Source organism: Brassica napus, chromosome C4 (assembly GCF_020379485.1).
Source record: "Brassica napus cultivar Da-Ae chromosome C4, Da-Ae, whole genome shotgun sequence".
In the NCBI taxonomy this organism is placed as follows: Eukaryota; Viridiplantae; Streptophyta; class Magnoliopsida; order Brassicales; family Brassicaceae; genus Brassica; species Brassica napus.
In genome coordinates, this window is record NC_063447.1 from 43,119,682 (window position 1) to 43,140,081 (window position 20,400).

The 20,400-nt window shown below is 37.6% G+C and overlaps 6 protein-coding genes across 6 annotated transcripts; all 6 read right to left on the reverse strand.

The window, feature by feature from the left end:
• Positions 1–1,576: 1,576 nt before the first annotated feature.
• On the reverse strand, positions 1,577–2,188 carry LOC125586090 (E3 ubiquitin-protein ligase RNF181-like). The gene has a single exon (XM_048755895.1). The coding sequence runs from the start codon at positions 2,186–2,188 to the stop codon at positions 1,577–1,579; it is 612 nt and encodes a 203-aa protein (XP_048611852.1).
• Positions 2,189–3,596: 1,408 nt separating this feature from the next.
• LOC125586091 (RING-H2 finger protein ATL34-like) lies at positions 3,597–4,184 on the reverse strand. Its single transcript, XM_048755896.1, has one exon. The coding sequence runs from the start codon at positions 4,182–4,184 to the stop codon at positions 3,597–3,599; it is 588 nt and encodes a 195-aa protein (XP_048611853.1).
• Positions 4,185–9,026: 4,842 nt separating this feature from the next.
• Positions 9,027–9,638, reverse strand: LOC106448188 (E3 ubiquitin-protein ligase RNF181-like). The gene has a single exon (XM_013890112.2). The coding sequence runs from the start codon at positions 9,636–9,638 to the stop codon at positions 9,027–9,029; it is 612 nt and encodes a 203-aa protein (XP_013745566.2).
• A 1,408-nt stretch (positions 9,639–11,046) lies between these two features.
• Positions 11,047–11,634, reverse strand: LOC125586092 (RING-H2 finger protein ATL34-like). The gene has a single exon (XM_048755897.1). It carries the CDS (start codon positions 11,632–11,634, stop codon positions 11,047–11,049), a length of 588 nt encoding a protein of 195 aa, XP_048611854.1.
• Positions 11,635–16,474: 4,840 nt separating this feature from the next.
• On the reverse strand, positions 16,475–17,086 carry LOC125586093 (E3 ubiquitin-protein ligase RNF181-like). Its single transcript, XM_048755898.1, has one exon. It carries the CDS (start codon positions 17,084–17,086, stop codon positions 16,475–16,477), a length of 612 nt encoding a protein of 203 aa, XP_048611855.1.
• A 1,408-nt stretch (positions 17,087–18,494) lies between these two features.
• On the reverse strand, positions 18,495–19,082 carry LOC125586094 (RING-H2 finger protein ATL34-like). The gene has a single exon (XM_048755899.1). It carries the CDS (start codon positions 19,080–19,082, stop codon positions 18,495–18,497), a length of 588 nt encoding a protein of 195 aa, XP_048611856.1.
• Positions 19,083–20,400: the final 1,318 nt, after the last annotated feature.

The window sequence follows — 20,400 nt, forward strand, 5'->3', positions numbered from 1 at the left end:
CAAAACCCTGAAACTTCTAGTTTATGAACAATCCATTCTTTGATTCTCTGTTTTTTTGATCTTCCATAGGAACAGTACTCCGACACAAGGGACACGAGTTTTGCCGACTAAGCCACTCAAAGAGACAATCTTGATGGAACACATGTTTGCATTGAGGCATCCAGATGATGTTTTCGTGACTGTCCGAAAAATCCTCAATACAAATCGAACACTGAATATCACTTGTTTCTTTCAGACCCATCGGTTCGATTCGTCGGTCGTCGCCTATCTTGGATGAAACTGATATTGACTGTTACAAAAACAGGTTCTCGAAGAGAAATATCAAGAGCAAGCGAATGATTGATCTCACCGTCGATTACTTCAGCTAATTGTTGAGAAAGAGAAACCTCTTGTTCGTGAAGGAACTGAGAGAGATCACTTGCAGTGAAGCCGCCACGTGGCTTATAGCAGATGCGATATGATCCTAAATGTGTTGCCACTCCACTTTCGTCTTCGAGGATCAGTTTGTGTAGATGGATCGAGACTGTGTTCGTAGATTCCATGTTTTGAGCTAGGTTAGACACGGGCGTGGTGACTTCGACTGTGTCATTAGTTTCTGTCTTCATGGCCGCAGAAAAAAAGAAGAAGGACGCAAACCCTAATTTCAGATGTGATAAAGATGAAGATTGCTTATCTTAACCAGAGAAAGAGATACCAGAATCGATTTCTTAAAGGGTGAATGACAGAATGAATGAGTGAATCATATATATATAGAGAGAGAGGGATGTTTTATTTCCTTTTTTCTACAACTCTATATTGATCCGACCGTTGATTTGTTGTTTCCTTTTTTCACAATTTGGGGTTTATTGTACCGGAATAAAATCTAAAAGTAAATGTTTGCTAACCAGCTCGGTTTGTTATGGTTTAGCGGTTAACCGACAGGTGATTTGCTTGGTAACCGGCTCGGTTTGGAATTAAATCTAAAAAATTAATGTTTTGTAACCGGCTCGGGTTTCTAAGATCAGACCGTTGATGCTGAACTTGAGTTTTCTATGACATAGGGTTCTCTTCTACCAAAGTATGAAATTTTTTAGTGACTGCAGGTTCTACAGAGATGATGGATGGCAAGTTTGAACCTTCTGGTCTGTTCTGTTTCAGTTAGAACCTTTTTTCCATATTTGTTAAATCCGGCAATAGCTCTGAAACCTTTTTTGATTAATGTTTTCAGCTGGAGGATGTTTGTTTCACAGAGGATCGATGATTACTAGCTAGAGTAGTATCTGAGGAATCTGATCATATGCTTACTGATCAGAGAAAGGGACTATTGATTGAAGATGTATGTATGAAATTTTCAGTACACAGTATGAGTGCAACAATGATGGATGAAAATGTAAGACTATGAAAGTAGTGAAAAAGAGCCAACAAGTCCAATATGTACTTTCAGTTATATGTTACACTGCAATAAGATCAAGAGAACAAATATTTCAACTTTTATACTAAAAAGTTACAAAATTTCCAAACATATTACCCAATGTGATAAATCATTCAAAAACCCTAAGCCGATCTCTAAACTCCAAACCCTAATGTGATATCTTTTTTAAGACTCTGTTTCTTGATCCAAGCCGTAAGGAACACTCCGGCACAAGGGACATGAGTTTTGCCGAGCAAGCCACTCGAAGAGACAATCTTGATGAAACTTATGCAAACACTTAGGCATCTCAATGATTTTTGCATGATTCTTGGACAAATCCTCAATACAAATCGAACACTGAATCTCGTTTTTCTTGACTTCAACTCTCTGTTCGTCCGCTAACCTATGGAGAACTTCACCGGAAGCACCTCTCGATGGAGTAGGTTCATCAGGTGGAAAGACCAAACGTGTCTCTCTGATGAAATTGACAGTGACGAATACGAAAGCAGGCTCTCTAAGGGAATCGTCATTAGCAAGTTCGCGACTGATATCAAGAGCGATCTTTTGACCTAGAAACTGAGACTCAGGAACTTGTTCGTCGCGAAGGAGTCGAGAGAGATGATGCGGCGTGAAGCCGCCGCTTGGGTTCAGGTTGATGTTATCCGATGTTAAAACTTGTACCACTCCTGTTTCGTCTTGGATGAGTTCTTGTAAGAGGATCTCGACTGTGTTCGTGAATATTTTAGGTAGGTTTGCCACCAGCGTGTAGACTTTCGGTGTATCAAATTCTGTTTCCATGGCCGCAAGAAAAACAAAAAGAAAGAAAAATAAACCCTGATTTCGAAAGTAAAGAAGACGAAGATTGCTGAGACAGATAGTGAAAGAGAAATCGATTCCCGAATGAGTGTTCTGTAGTATATAAGGATATTTTGGTTATTTCCTTTTTTAAAGACAGATCATTCATTGACTATTTCCTTTTTTCTAAAATCCGAACGTTAACTAATTGTTCGCATTAGGATATCTGTACCGGAATTCAACCCAGAAGATACTTTTCTTTTGTATACGTTCGGTTTATTCTGGTTTAGCTGTTGATATTGAGAGAGATTCTAATTAATAGGCATCCGAAATCCGGTAATAGATAGAACCCGTTTTTTACTAGATCCTCCTCCACAGAGACGAAGACAATTGAGGTCAGTTTGTAAATATCTCATATTATCGGTGATACAGAACCCGACCAAACCAAACCGCTTTATCATCCCATATGATGTTTTATTTACTCTGGATGTGGCACTGTGACTGATGAGATCATAAGCAGAGTAAATCGACACTGATCTGGTGAGTGGAGTATTTATGAGATCAAAACAAGAGTAAATCGACAATGATTTAGAATATGGCATCCTGTCCTGTTTTCTCTTATATGACTGGGATTGTCTTCCACTCATTCAGGACTTCATGAGTATGTTCTTGACGCCATGAGTCAAGACTTCTCAGTCGACATGAGACTGATGATCTTAGTGTAGCTCGCCATGGCCCATGAGAGTGAAGCTAAGATTGTACTTCAAAGCTGTAATCGCTTGTTCCTTTTGTATTCATTAAGAGAGTCTTGGATTTAGATAGACTGACCCAAACAAAGTCTATCAATAGTCTAAGCAGAAATACCTATTCAAACAATGTATACAGATATGAAATAAGTGTTTTTGAAATCAAGATGAAGAAACGAAAACTCATGCCAAACGAAAAAGAGGATAACGATAACAGTGCTGTTCGTTTTATAAACGCCAGAAGTTCAACCCATCAAATACGACCCTGAAAATTTCAGGGGCAGCGGCAACTCCCTTTCCATGCCTCCGATTGTCCGTTGCGTCTACTTTTAATTAGAACACCAAAAAAATTGTTTCTGTGTTCTAACTGTATTTTTTTTTGACGCAGACGGAGAAAAGAACAGGGGTAATGTGAAGATGAGATCCAGTCCATCTGACACTCCTTTGATCTCAACTTGAGTTTTCTATGTGTAATATATTACCTTACTTTTAAGATTGGTCGGAATTGCTAAGGATTAATCATCACAATCCTTTCATTTAAAAAAATAAAAATCTAATTGTGATCTGGTTACATAATGAATTACACCTTCAGTAAGTCAGTCAATAATTCATGATACTTGTAAACAATTTCATCTTATAAGAATTAATTAACATAAGGATGAGTGTCAACAATTCGCAACAGAATCGAAACCTGTAACGTTTTCGAGTTTCTGTTTCTTGATCCTATTCCTAGGTCGTACGAATCTCCGGCACAACGGACACGAGTTTTTCCGACCAAGCCACTCGAAAAGACAGTTTTGATGAAACATATGCAAACAGTTAGGCATCTCAATGACGCTTTGTTGACTCTTGGACAAATCCTCGATGCAAATTGAACACAGAGTTTCTTTATTTCCGTTCAAATCCACTCTATGTTCTTCCACCAACCTCTGTAAAACGTCAAACGAAGCAGGAACATCAGACGGCACAACCAAACGCCTCTCTTTGATGAATTCAACTTCGACGTTCACGAAGACAGGCTCTCGGAGAGTTTTATCATTACTAAGTGAACGATTGATTTCATTAGCGATCTTTTCACCTATGTGTTGAGATTCATTAACTTGTTGGCCACGAAGGAGTTCAGAGATATGACTTGGCGTGAAGCCGTGTGGCTCCAAGCGGATGTAACGTGATCTTATATGTAAAATCACGTCTTCGGTAAAATCTTCAATCAGATTGTGTACACGGATAGAGAGAATGTTCATAGACTCCATGTTTAGCGCTAGATTCATCACCTTCGTTTCAACTTCAATTATATTAGTTTCTTCTATTTCCATGGCAATAGTAGAAGAAGATTCAAACGACAATAAACCCTAAATAATTCCGTATTAGAAAGATGATGATTTTTTTTTGGGTCTTAAGAGGGAGAGAGAGACTTTGAGATTGAAATCCTTGGGGGAACGAGTGAGCATGATATATATATAGAGAGAGCGATGTTGCAAAACTAGGTCTTAATTTCCTTATTTTTGCAAGATTTTTTAATTTCCTTTTTTGTAAAACTTGATCATTTATTGATCGTTATTTCCTTATTTCGTTTCTTTTTGTTAAAACCCAAGTTGTTTCCTTTTTCATTTTAAATAACTGACCGTTAAATAGTTTTTTTTTGTACCTTTGGATTGGATTATTTATTGGAAACTCAATCCAAAAGAATAGGTTTGTTAAGGTTTAATTACACCTTCAGTAAGTCAGTCAATAACTGATGAAACGACTGGGAGTTGGTTATTAATTTCTGATATATATATATAGGTGTTACACGAGACCAATGGTTCAATTCAATTATATTCACACCATTAAAATTTTGACTCTATACCTGATAATATTCTCTCAGTCCATTCGATCACGGCCATGCGAGTTGGGCTTTGCCTCTGCTCGGGATCGTACGGCCCATCTTCTCTTTGGCCCGGTAAAAATATTAACCGAAATTGAGTCCAACAGTAACTACTCGATTGGGAGTTGGGCAGATCATTGCGGCCAAAAAACCTATACAGTGGATACTGCACTACGTTCTGATGAGTATGATGAGGATTACAGAGAGGAACATGCTATTGAACACCAAAGTCTTGCTATGGAAGAAAGAGTTATCCATCATTCCTCCTAGGGCTGTTCAATATGGCAAAACCGAACCGTACCGAACCGAACCAAACCAAAATAGATAATATGGTTTGGATTTGGTATATACCATACAAACCGAATGGATATGATTTTTAAAAAACCGTAGGATTTGGATATGGTTCGGTATATAACCGATAAAACCGAATAAACCGAATAAAACCGATAAAAAAATGGAAACATGTAAATATGTATATATTTTATAACAACGTATGAAAATTATAAGTTAATTTTTTTGCTAATAACTATTACCATATTTTTTACAGTAATAAAATAGTCCTGATTTGTAAAACACTTGAACTATAATTAAATAACAATTCATCGCAAACATGCTTCTTATTTTCTTAGTCTTCTTTTGATCTTTTTGCTTTAATTTAGCATTGACTAAATTGAAATAAAGATTATAAATTTGATGATAACAATTAGTGGAAATTCTTCACAATTTTTTTTTATCTTTAAACGAATAGAGTTTCTTGTTTAATAGAAGAAACATGACTTTGATGAACGCTAAATATGAAAGAATATAATAACTTATTTTTTGTGCTTCGTGCTTCTCTTTTATTTTTTGTTTTTTATTTTTATTATCAAAATTTTGAGCTTTGATTTTAATTATAGATTTGATTATTTTATTAGATGATAGAAACACTTTTCATTTTTGTTCTTTTATTTAAACTTATAATATTTTTTAATAAATGAATGTTTTGACAACAAGACTCTAAAATTCATATAATATGATCCCAAAATATAGAATTATGTTTTTTGGTATAAAAACCGAATAAACCGAAAACCGACGGTATATAAACCGAACCGAACCGAAGTAAATATGGATTTAGAATGGTAGTTATATTTTACTAACCGAAATACCGAAAAACCAAAAAAACCGAACCGAAACCGAACCGATATCCGGATTGAACACCCCTAATTCCTCCAGAACAGAGGAAGCAAAATCGATCGACGGCAACTGCTCACCGATCGACCCTCATTCCACACCGACATCCGAGGTAAAACAAGAAGATGATACATATTATGGGTATCTAACACCGGATGAATTTGGTATTTTCAGGGACCCATGAGGCCAAGACGAGCTATGGATGGACGTGTTCTAAAAAATATCGAGAGAAAATATTGCAGACATCCCTGAGATGGCCAATGGACCAGACAACCTCTTCCTTCAGCAACGTAGAGATCCAGAGTACCAGCATAGGGTTATAGACGAGCTGTTTGCTACGGCTTGTGGTTTAGAAATGCGTTATGAGTATCAGAAATGAACACGAGGTCGAAAATCGATCGACGGTCCAGTCCCACCATCGATCGACAATTGCCTAGAGTTCGGACGGAGAGCCTATGATCAGAACGGACAAAGCATATTTCATTGTAAAAAGAGAGATGAGTATATTGTCTACAGAGATGATCATGGATATGCACGAGTTGTAGATGGTAGAGGCATCCATGTGTCAAAGGAGGACATCAGAGTCATTCTTGAAAGAGCTGCAATGCATGAGCGCTCTTATATATGTCTTCCAAAACATGCAGAGGGATACACTCAGTCCATGCCAGAGCCATGCACTTACAACAAAGAAGAGGTTGATGAGAGGGCACAAGGGAGCTACAGAGCTTTAAGGATGTCATAAGATGATTTCTACAAGAGGCTTGATGATCTCTACTACCCATTCGACAACAGTATCAGCTGGCTGACTACACGCACGGACGAGATGAAGCAGGACATAGCCACGATTCAGCAGCAACAAACGACCAGAGCACGAGCTTCGAAATCGATCGATGGTGACTCCCACAAATCGATCGATTCTCGTCTTGCATTATTCGAGGAAAGGCTACAGTCATTCGAAGATATTCTTGATAATGTTAATTTTTCTCAGGACATGATGAAAGAGGAAATCAATCAGGAATTGAAGGATATCTCAGAGTAGACGTATGCCAGACTCAGAATGCATCAGGGGAGCATTGGACATCTTGAGAGGAGGATGCATACAGTGGAAGGCACAATAGCAGTATTGAAGAATCACTGGACAAGAGCAGAAGAGGACATAAGACGCTTCATTGGTACATGGTTCCAGAAGGACAAAGAAGCAGTAGACACTTGCTTCCCAACAAGTAGTCTTTCACCTCCATACTAGCCACACACATCCAAATTCAAGCTAAATGACTATAACAAAGCGCTGAGTAGAATGCAACCCACTATTCGGTAATTTTATTTGGTTTTATTCTATAAGTTACTAATTTTTGTTTTTAATTTTGCAGGTCAAAAAAAGAAAGAAAAAGAACCGAGTAGACGTGTGCCCAAATCGACCGATGAGACCATGTCGACATCGATCGACAGTACAACACCAGAAACGATCGATGGTACCATCATTCCATCGATCGATCCAAAGTTCGGTCAGGTATATCGATACAACTTGTTACATTGAGTCCTTATGATTTATGTTTTCACCATAACTCTGACTGGATTTTCACTGGGGACAATGTAATTTAAGTCCCAGTGAAGGTTTACTGATATCAATTTACTTTGTGAGTCTTATTTAAATGCTTTCAAAAAAGTTTAATTGAGTTAAGAAGGGGACAATGAACTTTTTCGATTTATACTTATTATCTAACCACTCTTTAGCACCATTCTTAGATTTATTGACCATAAGGTATACTAGAGATGCTAAAGTGGATCATCCGCCAGTTATTCACACTTGCTGAGATTGTTCGAAGGAACCAAAGCTGACTTCTAACCTAATTGAGCTAGAATTTTTTGTCTTGGGGCTTGGTATACAAGGGATCGGATTCCTCCTACAAGTCTGGAAAAAGTGTTGATAATTCCACTCTCTCTCCCCTTCAGATCGAAAAGGATTCGAACAAGACTTGGTGGCCACAACCATTAAGGCTTGCTTCATAAAGAATTCTGGAAGAGGTCAAAATGATTCAAACATGACTTGGTGGCTGCAACCATTAAGGCTTGATTCATCAAGAATTCTAGAAAATAGATATATGTCAAAAAGAAGTGAACATGACCTGGTGGCGGCAATAGTCAAGGCTTGATTCATGGAAGCCTGTCTTTTATCTCAGTCAATGGAGAGAATAAAAAACACCCCGCAAAAGAAGTAGACATTGACTGAGAGAAGTAAGAAGAGAGAGAGGAAAGGAACTCCTGTTGAGAAGATAATATTTGTTGGTCCAAATACTTGTTTGAGTGAGAGTCCATGTGTCTTTTGATCGATACTCCTAATAAAGCCTACACTTTTATTTTATGCAAGAAATGAAGTCAGTAGAGGAGTTAGTCAGACATGATTAGTTAAGTTGCTGAGTGAATGGATTTGGTTGCTAAGCTAGGATATTGCATATACAGTATCTCTAAGGTTGATATTGATTTGAGTGGCTGCAACATTGTAGAGGTGATGATACTGAGTTTTTAAATCATGTGAGTATCTGCTGTTTTCAAACCTCTTTCAGAAAGAATATTCTTGTTTTGCTTGAGGACAAGCAAAATGGTAAGTATGAGGGAGTTGATATACTATAGATTTTACCTATTATTATTCATGGTATATAAGTAGTTTAGGATATAGTTATTATGTTTTGGAGTCTATTTAGCATGTTTTTAGGTTCAGAAGTGTTTTGGAATAAAGTGATGATTTTAGTATGATCATATGCTTACTGATCAGAGAAAGGGACTATTGATTGAAGATGTATGTATGAAATTTTCAGTACACAGTATGAGTGCAACAATGATGGATGAAAATGTAAGACTATGAAAGTAGTGAAAAAGAGCCAACAAGTCCAATATGTACTTTCAGTTATATGTTACACTGCAATAAGATCAAGAGAACAAATATTTCAACTTTTATACTAAAAAGTTACAAAATTTCCAAACATATTACCCAATGTGATAAATCATTCAAAAACCCTAAGCCGATCTCTAAACTCCAAACCCTAATGTGATATCTTTTTTAAGACTCTGTTTCTTGATCCAAGCCGTAAGGAACACTCCGGCACAAGGGACATGAGTTTTGCCGAGCAAGCCACTCGAAGAGACAATCTTGATGAAACTTATGCAAACACTTAGGCATCTCAATGATTTTTGCATGATTCTTGGACAAATCCTCAATACAAATCGAACACTGAATCTCGTTTTTCTTGACTTCAACTCTCTGTTCGTCCGCTAACCTATGGAGAACTTCACCGGAAGCACCTCTCGATGGAGTAGGTTCATCAGGTGGAAAGACCAAACGTGTCTCTCTGATGAAATTGACAGTGACGAATACGAAAGCAGGCTCTCTAAGGGAATCGTCATTAGCAAGTTCGCGACTGATATCAAGAGCGATCTTTTGACCTAGAAACTGAGACTCAGGAACTTGTTCGTCGCGAAGGAGTCGAGAGAGATGATGCGGCGTGAAGCCGCCGCTTGGGTTCAGGTTGATGTTATCCGATGTTAAAACTTGTACCACTCCTGTTTCGTCTTGGATGAGTTCTTGTAAGAGGATCTCGACTGTGTTCGTGAATATTTTAGGTAGGTTTGCCACCAGCGTGTAGACTTTCGGTGTATCAAATTCTGTTTCCATGGCCGCAAGAAAAACAAAAAGAAAGAAAAATAAACCCTGATTTCGAAAGTAAAGAAGACGAAGATTGCTGAGACAGATAGTGAAAGAGAAATCGATTCCCGAATGAGTGTTCTGTAGTATATAAGGATATTTTGGTTATTTCCTTTTTTAAAGACAGATCATTCATTGACTATTTCCTTTTTTCTAAAATCCGAACGTTAACTAATTGTTCGCATTAGGATATCTGTACCGGAATTCAACCCAGAAGATACTTTTCTTTTGTATACGTTCGGTTTATTCTGGTTTAGCTGTTGATATTGAGAGAGATTCTAATTAATAGGCATCCGAAATCCGGTAATAGATAGAACCCGTTTTTTACTAGATCCTCCTCCACAGAGACGAAGACAATTGAGGTCAGTTTGTAAATATCTCATATTATCGGTGATACAGAACCCGACCAAACCAAACCGCTTTATCATCCCATATGATGTTTTATTTACTCTGGATGTGGCACTGTGACTGATGAGATCATAAGCAGAGTAAATCGACACTGATCTGGTGAGTGGAGTATTTATGAGATCAAAACAAGAGTAAATCGACAATGATTTAGAATATGGCATCCTGTCCTGTTTTCTCTTATATGACTGGGATTGTCTTCCACTCATTCAGGACTTCATGAGTATGTTCTTGACGCCATGAGTCAAGACTTCTCAGTCGACATGAGACTGATGATCTTAGTGTAGCTCGCCATGGCCCATGAGAGTGAAGCTAAGATTGTACTTCAAAGCTGTAATCGCTTGTTCCTTTTGTATTCATTAAGAGAGTCTTGGATTTAGATAGACTGACCCAAACAAAGTCTATCAATAGTCTAAGCAGAAATACCTATTCAAACAATGTATACAGATATGAAATAAGTGTTTTTGAAATCAAGATGAAGAAACGAAAACTCATGCCAAACGAAAAAGAGGATAACGATAACAGTGCTGTTCGTTTTATAAACGCCAGAAGTTCAACCCATCAAATACGACCCTGAAAATTTCAGGGGCAGCGGCAACTCCCTTTCCATGCCTCCGATTGTCCGTTGCGTCTACTTTTAATTAGAACACCAAAAAAATTGTTTCTGTGTTCTAACTGTATTTTTTTTTGACGCAGACGGAGAAAAGAACAGGGGTAATGTGAAGATGAGATCCAGTCCATCTGACACTCCTTTGATCTCAACTTGAGTTTTCTATGTGTAATATATTACCTTACTTTTAAGATTGGTCGGAATTGCTAAGGATTAATCATCACAATCCTTTCATTTAAAAAAATAAAAATCTAATTGTGATCTGGTTACATAATGAATTACACCTTCAGTAAGTCAGTCAATAATTCATGATACTTGTAAACAATTTCATCTTATAAGAATTAATTAACATAAGGATGAGTGTCAACAATTCGCAACAGAATCGAAACCTGTAACGTTTTCGAGTTTCTGTTTCTTGATCCTATTCCTAGGTCGTACGAATCTCCGGCACAACGGACACGAGTTTTTCCGACCAAGCCACTCGAAAAGACAGTTTTGATGAAACATATGCAAACAGTTAGGCATCTCAATGACGCTTTGTTGACTCTTGGACAAATCCTCGATGCAAATTGAACACAGAGTTTCTTTATTTCCGTTCAAATCCACTCTATGTTCTTCCACCAACCTCTGTAAAACTTCAAACGAAGCAGGAACATCAGACGGCACAACCAAACGCCTCTCTTTGATGAATTCAACTTCGACGTTCACGAAGACAGGCTCTCGGAGAGTTTTATCATTACTAAGTGAACGATTGATTTCATTAGCGATCTTTTCACCTATGTGTTGAGATTCATTAACTTGTTGGCCACGAAGGAGTTCAGAGATATGACTTGGCGTGAAGCCGTGTGGCTCCAAGCGGATGTAACGTGATCTTATATGTAAAATCACGTCTTCGGTAAAATCTTCAATCAGATTGTGTACACGGATAGAGAGAATGTTCATAGACTCCATGTTTAGCGCTAGATTCATCACCTTCGTTTCAACTTCAATTATATTAGTTTCTTCTATTTCCATGGCAATAGTAGAAGAAGATTCAAACGACAATAAACCCTAAATAATTCCGTATTAGAAAGATGATGATTTTTTTTTGGGTCTTAAGAGGGAGAGAGAGACTTTGAGATTGAAATCCTTGGGGGAACGAGTGAGCATGATATATATATAGAGAGAGCGATGTTGCAAAACTAGGTCTTAATTTCCTTATTTTTGCAAGATTTTTTTAATTTCCTTTTTTGTAAAACTTGATCATTTATTGATCGTTATTTCCTTATTTCGTTTCTTTTTGTTAAAACCCAAGTTGTTTCCTTTTTCATTTTAAATAACTGACCGTTAAATAGTTTTTTTTTGTACCTTTGGATTGGATTATTTATTGGAAACTCAATCCAAAAGAATAGGTTTGTTAAGGTTTAATTACACCTTCAGTAAGTCAGTCAATAACTGATGAAACGACTGGGAGTTGGTTATTAATTTCTGATATATATATATAGGTGTTACACGAGACCAATGGTTCAATTCAATTATATTCACACCATTAAAATTTTGACTCTATACCTGATAATATTCTCTCAGTCCATTCGATCACGGCCATGCGAGTTGGGCTTTGCCTCTGCTCGGGATCGTACGGCCCATCTTCTCTTTGGCCCGGTAAAAATATTAACCGAAATTGAGTCCAACAGTAACTACTCGATTGGGAGTTGGGCAGATAATTGCTGCCAAAAAACCTATACAGTGGATACTGCACTACGTTCTGATGAGTATGATGAGGATTACAGAGAGGAACATGCTATTGAGCACCAAAGTCTTGCTATGGAAGAAAGAGTTATCCATCATTCCTCCTAGGGCTGTTCAATATGGCAAAACCGAACCGTACCGAACCGAACCAAACCAAAATAGATAATATGGTTTGGATTTGGTATATACCATACAAACCGAATGGATATGATTTTTAAAAAACCGTAGGATTTGGATATGGTTCGGTATATAACCGATAAAACCGAATAAACCGAATAAAACCGATAAAAAAATGGAAACATGTAAATATGTATATATTTTATAACAACGTATGAAAATTATAAGTTAATTTTTTTGCTAATAACTATTACCATATTTTTTACAGTAATAAAATAGTCCTGATTTGTAAAACACTTGAACTATAATTAAATAACAATTCATCGCAAACATGCTTCTTATTTTCTTAGTCTTCTTTTGATCTTTTTGCTTTAATTTAGCATTGACTAAATTGAAATAAAGATTATAAATTTGATGATAACAATTAGTGGAAATTCTTCACAATTTTTTTATCTTTAAACGAATAGAGTTTCTTGTTTAATAGAAGAAACATGACTTTGATGAACGCTAAATATGAAAGAATATAATAACTTATTTTTGTGCTTCGTGCTTCTGTTTTATTTTTTGTTTTTTATTTTTATTATCAAAATTTTGAGCTTTGATTTTAATTATAGATTTGATTATTTTATTAGATGATAGAAACACTTTTCATTTTTGTTCTTTTATTTAAACTTATAATATTTTTTAATAAATGAATGTGTTGACAACAAGACTCTAAAATTCATATAATATGATCCCAAAATATAGAATTATGTTTTTTGGTATAAAAACCGAATAAACCGAAAACCGACGGTATATAAACCGAACCGAACCGAAGTAAATATGGATTTAGAATGGTAGTTATATTTTACTAACCGAAATACCGAAAAACCAAAAAAACCGAACCGAAACCGAACCGATATCCGGATTGAACACCCCTAATTCCTCCAGAACAGAGGAAGCAAAATCGATCGACGGCAACTGCTCACCGATCGACCCTCATTCCACACCGACATCCGAGGTAAAACAAGAAGATGATACATATTATGGGTATCTAACACCGGATGAATTTGGTATTTTCAGGGACCCATGAGGCCAAGACGAGCTATGGATGGACGTGTTCTAAAAAATATCGAGAGAAAATATTGCAGACATCCCTGAGATGGCCAATGGACCAGACAACCTCTTCCTTCAGCAACGTAGAGATCCAGAGTACCAGCATAGGGTTATAGACGAGCTGTTTGCTACGGCTTGTGGTTTAGAAATGCGTTATGAGTATCAGAAATGAACACGAGGTCGAAAATCGATCGACGGTCCAGTCCCACCATCGATCGACAATTGCCTAGAGTTCGGACGGAGAGCCTATGATCAGAACGGACAAAGCATATTTCATTGTAAAAAGAGAGATGAGTATATTGTCTACAGAGATGATCATGGATATGCACGAGTTGTAGATGGTAGAGGCATCCATGTGTCAAAGGAGGACATCAGAGTCATTCTTGAAAGAGCTGCAATGCATGAGCGCTCTTATATATGTCTTCCAAAACATGCAGAGGGATACACTCAGTCCATGCCAGAGCCATGCACTTACAACAAAGAAGAGGTTGATGAGAGGGCACAAGGGAGCTACAGAGCTTTAAGGATGTCATAAGATGATTTCTACAAGAGGCTTGATGATCTCTACTACCCATTCGACAACAGTATCAGCTGGCTGACTACACGCACGGACGAGATGAAGCAGGACATAGCCACGATTCAGCAGCAACAAACGACCAGAGCACGAGCTTCGAAATCGATCGATGGTGACTCCCACAAATCGATCGATTCTCGTCTTGCATTATTCGAGGAAAGGCTACAGTCATTCGAAGATATTCTTGATAATGTTAATTTTTCTCAGGACATGATGAAAGAGGAAATCAATCAGGAATTGAAGGATATCTCAGAGTAGACGTATGCCAGACTCAGAATGCATCAGGGGAGCATTGGACATCTTGAGAGGAGGATGCATACAGTGGAAGGCACAATAGCAGTATTGAAGAATCACTGGACAAGAGCAGAAGAGGACATAAGACGCTTCATTGGTACATGGTTCCAGAAGGACAAAGAAGCAGTAGACACTTGCTTCCCAACAAGTAGTCTTTCACCTCCATACTAGCCACACACATCCAAATTCAAGCTAAATGACTATAACAAAGCGCTGAGTAGAATGCAACCCACTATTCGGTAATTTTATTTGGTTTTATTCTATAAGTTACTAATTTTTGTTTTTAATTTTGCAGGTCAAAAAAAGAAAGAAAAAGAACCGAGTAGACGTGTGCCCAAATCGACCGATGAGACCATGTCGACATCGATCGACAGTACAACACCAGAAACGATCGATGGTACCATCATTCCATCGATCGATCCAAAGTTCGGTCAGGTATATCGATACAACTTGTTACATTGAGTCCTTATGATTTATGTTTTCACCATAACTCTGACTGGATTTTCACTGGGGACAATGTAATTTAAGTCCCAGTGAAGGTTTACTGATATCAATTTACTTTGTGAGTCTTATTTAAATGCTTTCAAAAAAGTTTAATTGAGTTAAGAAGGGGACAATGAACTTTTTCGATTTATACTTATTATCTAACCACTCTTTAGCACCATTCTTAGATTTATTGACCATAAGGTATACTAGAGATGCTAAAGTGGATCATCCGCCAGTTATTCACACTTGCTGAGATTGTTCGAAGGAACCAAAGCTGACTTCTAACCTAATTGAGCTAGAATTTTTTGTCTTGGGGCTTGGTATACAAGGGATCGGATTCCTCCTACAAGTCTGGAAAAAGTGTTGATAATTCCACTCTCTCTCCCCTTCAGATCGAAAAGGATTCGAACAAGACTTGGTGGCCACAACCATTAAGGCTTGCTTCATAAAGAATTCTGGAAGAGGTCAAAATGATTCAAACATGACTTGGTGGCTGCAACCATTAAGGCTTGATTCATCAAGAATTCTAGAAAATAGATATATGTCAAAAAGAAGTGAACATGACCTGGTGGCGGCAATAGTCAAGGCTTGATTCATGGAAGCCTGTCTTTTATCTCAGTCAATGGAGAGAATAAAAAACACCCCGCAAAAGAAGTAGACATTGACTGAGAGAAGTAAGAAGAGAGAGAGGAAAGGAACTCCTGTTGAGAAGATAATATTTGTTGGTCCAAATACTTGTTTGAGTGAGAGTCCATGTGTCTTTTGATCGATACTCCTAATAAAGCCTACACTTTTATTTTATGCAAGAAATGAAGTCAGTAGAGGAGTTAGTCAGACATGATTAGTTAAGTTGCTGAGTGAATGGATTTGGTTGCTAAGCTAGGATATTGCATATACAGTATCTCTAAGGTTGATATTGATTTGAGTGGCTGCAACATTGTAGAGGTGATGATACTGAGTTTTTAAATCATGTGAGTATCTGCTGTTTTCAAACCTCTTTCAGAAAGAATATTCTTGTTTTGCTTGAGGACAAGCAAAATGGTAAGTATGAGGGAGTTGATATACTATAGATTTTACCTATTATTATTCATGGTATATAAGTAGTTTAGGATATAGTTATTATGTTTTGGAGTCTATTTAGCATGTTTTTAGGTTCAGAAGTGTTTTGGAATAAAGTGATGATTTTAGTATGATCATATGCTTACTGATCAGAGAAAGGGACTATTGATTGAAGATGTATGTATGAAATTTTCAGTACACAGTATGAGTGCAACAATGATGGATGAAAATGTAAGACTATGAAAGTAGTGAAAAAGAGCCAACAAGTCCAATATGTACTTTCAGTTATATGTTACACTGCAATAAGATCAAGAGAACAAATATTTCAACTTTTATACTAAAAAGTTACAAAATTTCCAAACATATTACCCAATGTGATAAATCATTCAAAAACCCTAAGCCGATCTCTAAACTCCAAACCCTAATGTGATATCTTTTTTAAGACTCTGTTTCTTGATCCAAGCCGTAAGGAACACTCCGGCACAAGGGACATGAGTTTTGCCGAGCAAGCCACTCGAAGAGACAATCTTGATGAAACTTATGCAAACACTTAGGCATCTCAATGATTTTTGCATGATTCTTGGACAAATCCTCAATACAAATCGAACACTGAATCTCGTTTTTCTTGACTTCAACTCTCTGTTCGTCCGCTAACCTATGGAGAACTTCACCGGAAGCACCTCTCGATGGAGTAGGTTCATCAGGTGGAAAGACCAAACGTGTCTCTCTGATGAAATTGACAGTGACGAATACGAAAGCAGGCTCTCTAAGGGAATCGTCATTAGCAAGTTCGCGACTGATATCAAGAGCGATCTTTTGACCTAGAAACTGAGACTCAGGAACTTGTTCGTCGCGAAGGAGTCGAGAGAGATGATGCGGCGTGAAGCCGCCGCTTGGGTTCAGGTTGATGTTATCCGATGTTAAAACTTGTACCACTCCTGTTTCGTCTTGGATGAGTTCTTGTAAGAGGATCTCGACTGTGTTCGTGAATATTTTAGGTAGGTTTGCCACCAGCGTGTAGACTTTCGGTGTATCAAATTCTGTTTCCATGGCCGCAAGAAAAACAAAAAGAAAGAAAAATAAACCCTGATTTCGAAAGTAAAGAAGACGAAGATTGCTGAGACAGATAGTGAAAGAGAAATCGATTCCCGAATGAGTGTTCTGTAGTATATAAGGATATTTTGGTTATTTCCTTTTTTAAAGACAGATCATTCATTGACTATTTCCTTTTTTCTAAAATCCGAACGTTAACTAATTGTTCGCATTAGGATATCTGTACCGGAATTCAACCCAGAAGATACTTTTCTTTTGTATACGTTCGGTTTATTCTGGTTTAGCTGTTGATATTGAGAGAGATTCTAATTAATAGGCATCCGAAATCCGGTAATAGATAGAACCCGTTTTTTACTAGATCCTCCTCCACAGAGACGAAGACAATTGAGGTCAGTTTGTAAATATCTCATATTATCGGTGATACAGAACCCGACCAAACCAAACCGCTTTATCATCCCATATGATGTTTTATTTACTCTGGATGTGGCACTGTGACTGATGAGATCATAAGCAGAGTAAATCGACACTGATCTGGTGAGTGGAGTATTTATGAGATCAAAACAAGAGTAAATCGACAATGATTTAGAATATGGCATCCTGTCCTGTTTTCTCTTATATGACTGGGATTGTCTTCCACTCATTCAGGACTTCATGAGTATGTTCTTGACGCCATGAGTCAAGACTTCTCAGTCGACATGAGACTGATGATCTTAGTGTAGCTCGCCATGGCCCATGAGAGTGAAGCTAAGATTGTACTTCAAAGCTGTAATCGCTTGTTCCTTTTGTATTCATTAAGAGAGTCTTGGATTTAGATAGACTGACCCAAACAAAGTCTATCAATAGTCTAAGCAGAAATACCTATTCAAACAATGTATACAGATATGAAATAAGTGTTTTTGAAATCAAGATGAAGAAACGAAAACTCATGCCAAACGAAAAAGAGGATAACGATAACAGTGCTGTTCGTTTTATAAACGCCAGAAGTTCAACCCATCAAATACGACCCTGAAAATTTCAGGGGCAGCGGCAACTCCCTTTCCATGCCTCCGATTGTCCGTTGCGTCTACTTTTAATTAGAACACCAAAAAAATTGTTTCTGTGTTCTAACTGTATTTTTTTTTGACGCAGACGGAGAAAAGAACAGGGGTAATGTGAAGATGAGATCCAGTCCATCTGACACTCCTTTGATCTCAACTTGAGTTTTCTATGTGTAATATATTACCTTACTTTTAAGATTGGTCGGAATTGCTAAGGATTAATCATCACAATCCTTTCATTTAAAAAAATAAAAATCTAATTGTGATCTGGTTACATAATGAATTACACCTTCAGTAAGTCAGTCAATAATTCATGATACTTGTAAACAATTTCATCTTATAAGAATTAATTAACATAAGGATGAGTGTCAACAATTCGCAACAGAATCGAAACCTGTAACGTTTTCGAGTTTCTGTTTCTTGATCCTATTCCTAGGTCGTACGAATCTCCGGCACAACGGACACGAGTTTTTCCGACCAAGCCACTCGAAAAGACAGTTTTGATGAAACATATGCAAACAGTTAGGCATCTCAATGACGCTTTGTTGACTCTTGGACAAATCCTCGATGCAAATTGAACACAGAGTTTCTTTATTTCCGTTCAAATCCACTCTATGTTCTTCCACCAACCTCTGTAAAACGTCAAACGAAGCAGGAACATCAGACGGCACAACCAAACGCCTCTCTTTGATGAATTCAACTTCGACGTTCACGAAGACAGGCTCTCGGAGAGTTTTATCATTACTAAGTGAACGATTGATTTCATTAGCGATCTTTTCACCTATGTGTTGAGATTCATTAACTTGTTGGCCACGAAGGAGTTCAGAGATATGACTTGGCGTGAAGCCGTGTGGCTCCAAGCGGATGTAACGTGATCTTATATGTAAAATCACGTCTTCGGTAAAATCTTCAATCAGATTGTGTACACGGATAGAGAGAATGTTCATAGACTCCATGTTTAGCGCTAGATTCATCACCTTCGTTTCAACTTCAATTATATTAGTTTCTTCTATTTCCATGGCAATAGTAGAAGAAGATTCAAACGACAATAAACCCTAAATAATTCCGTATTAGAAAGATGATGATTTTTTTTTGGGTCTTAAGAGGGAGAGAGAGACTTTGAGATTGAAATCCTGGGGGAACGAGTGAGCATGATATATATATAGAGAGAGCGATGTTGCAAAACTAGGTCTTAATTTCCTTATTTTTGCAAGATTTTTTTAATTTCCTTTTTTGTAAAACTTGATCATTTATTGATCGTTATTTCCTTATTTCGTTTCTTTTTGTTAAAACCCAAGTTGTTTCCTTTTTCATTTTAAATAACTGACCGTTAAATAGTTTTTTTTTGTACCTTTGGATTGGATTATTTATTGGAAACTCAATCCAAAAGAATAGGTTTGTTAAGGTTTAATTACACCTTCAGTAAGTCAGTCAATAACTGATGAAACGACTGGGAGTTGGTTATTAATTTCTGATATATATATATAGGTGTTACACGAGACCAATGGTTCAATTCAATTATATTCACACCATTAAAATTTTGACTCTATACCTGATAATATTCTCTCAGTCCATTCGATCACGGCCATGCGAGTTGGGCTTTGTGTAGCATCCCTGTCCCGATGTCTGAACTGGATCAGTCCAAGGTCGGACTGATCAAACGGGACAGACATGTTGGACATGTCATCTGGATAGTTCTAATCTGATTAAGATGATACTGTCTGTCCGAACATAGCAGTTTAGCTTGTTGGACTAAGCTGGACGGATTCAGAGAAGGCATCTGGTCTTGTCATCCGAGACAAGTTAGTCAATGTGTGGACTGACTTGTATACGTTCTAACGGGAACCGAGACTGAGCTGTACATGAACTGATTAGCTAAGGAGAATGGCGGGATCAGTTAATAGAACAGTTACCGAGAAGTTATCAGGACGGCCAGACAAGTCGGTTAAGACTGTCGGCTAAGCTGAGATGAGCTGATTCAGTAGTATCAGTCTGATTCGGACAAGGTTAGAGTTGTTGACTGGATCAGTCAGCTCTAGTTCGGTTTTCGCCTAAGTAAAACTGGCGGGAACAGTTAAAGTCCGAAAAGTGGAAAAACTCGCGCATGGAACACCTTGGAGCGCGGGGTGTCGGTGGGTTAAGTAAATAACTGTTTGGAACAGTGATTGTCGGTGGGGGTTGGTGGAGAAACCGCCCATACGTTTCCCTTAAGTGCGATTTCGCGGAAGGGAAAAGGGGATACAGGTTTTCTGAGACAAAATTTCAGAGAACAGA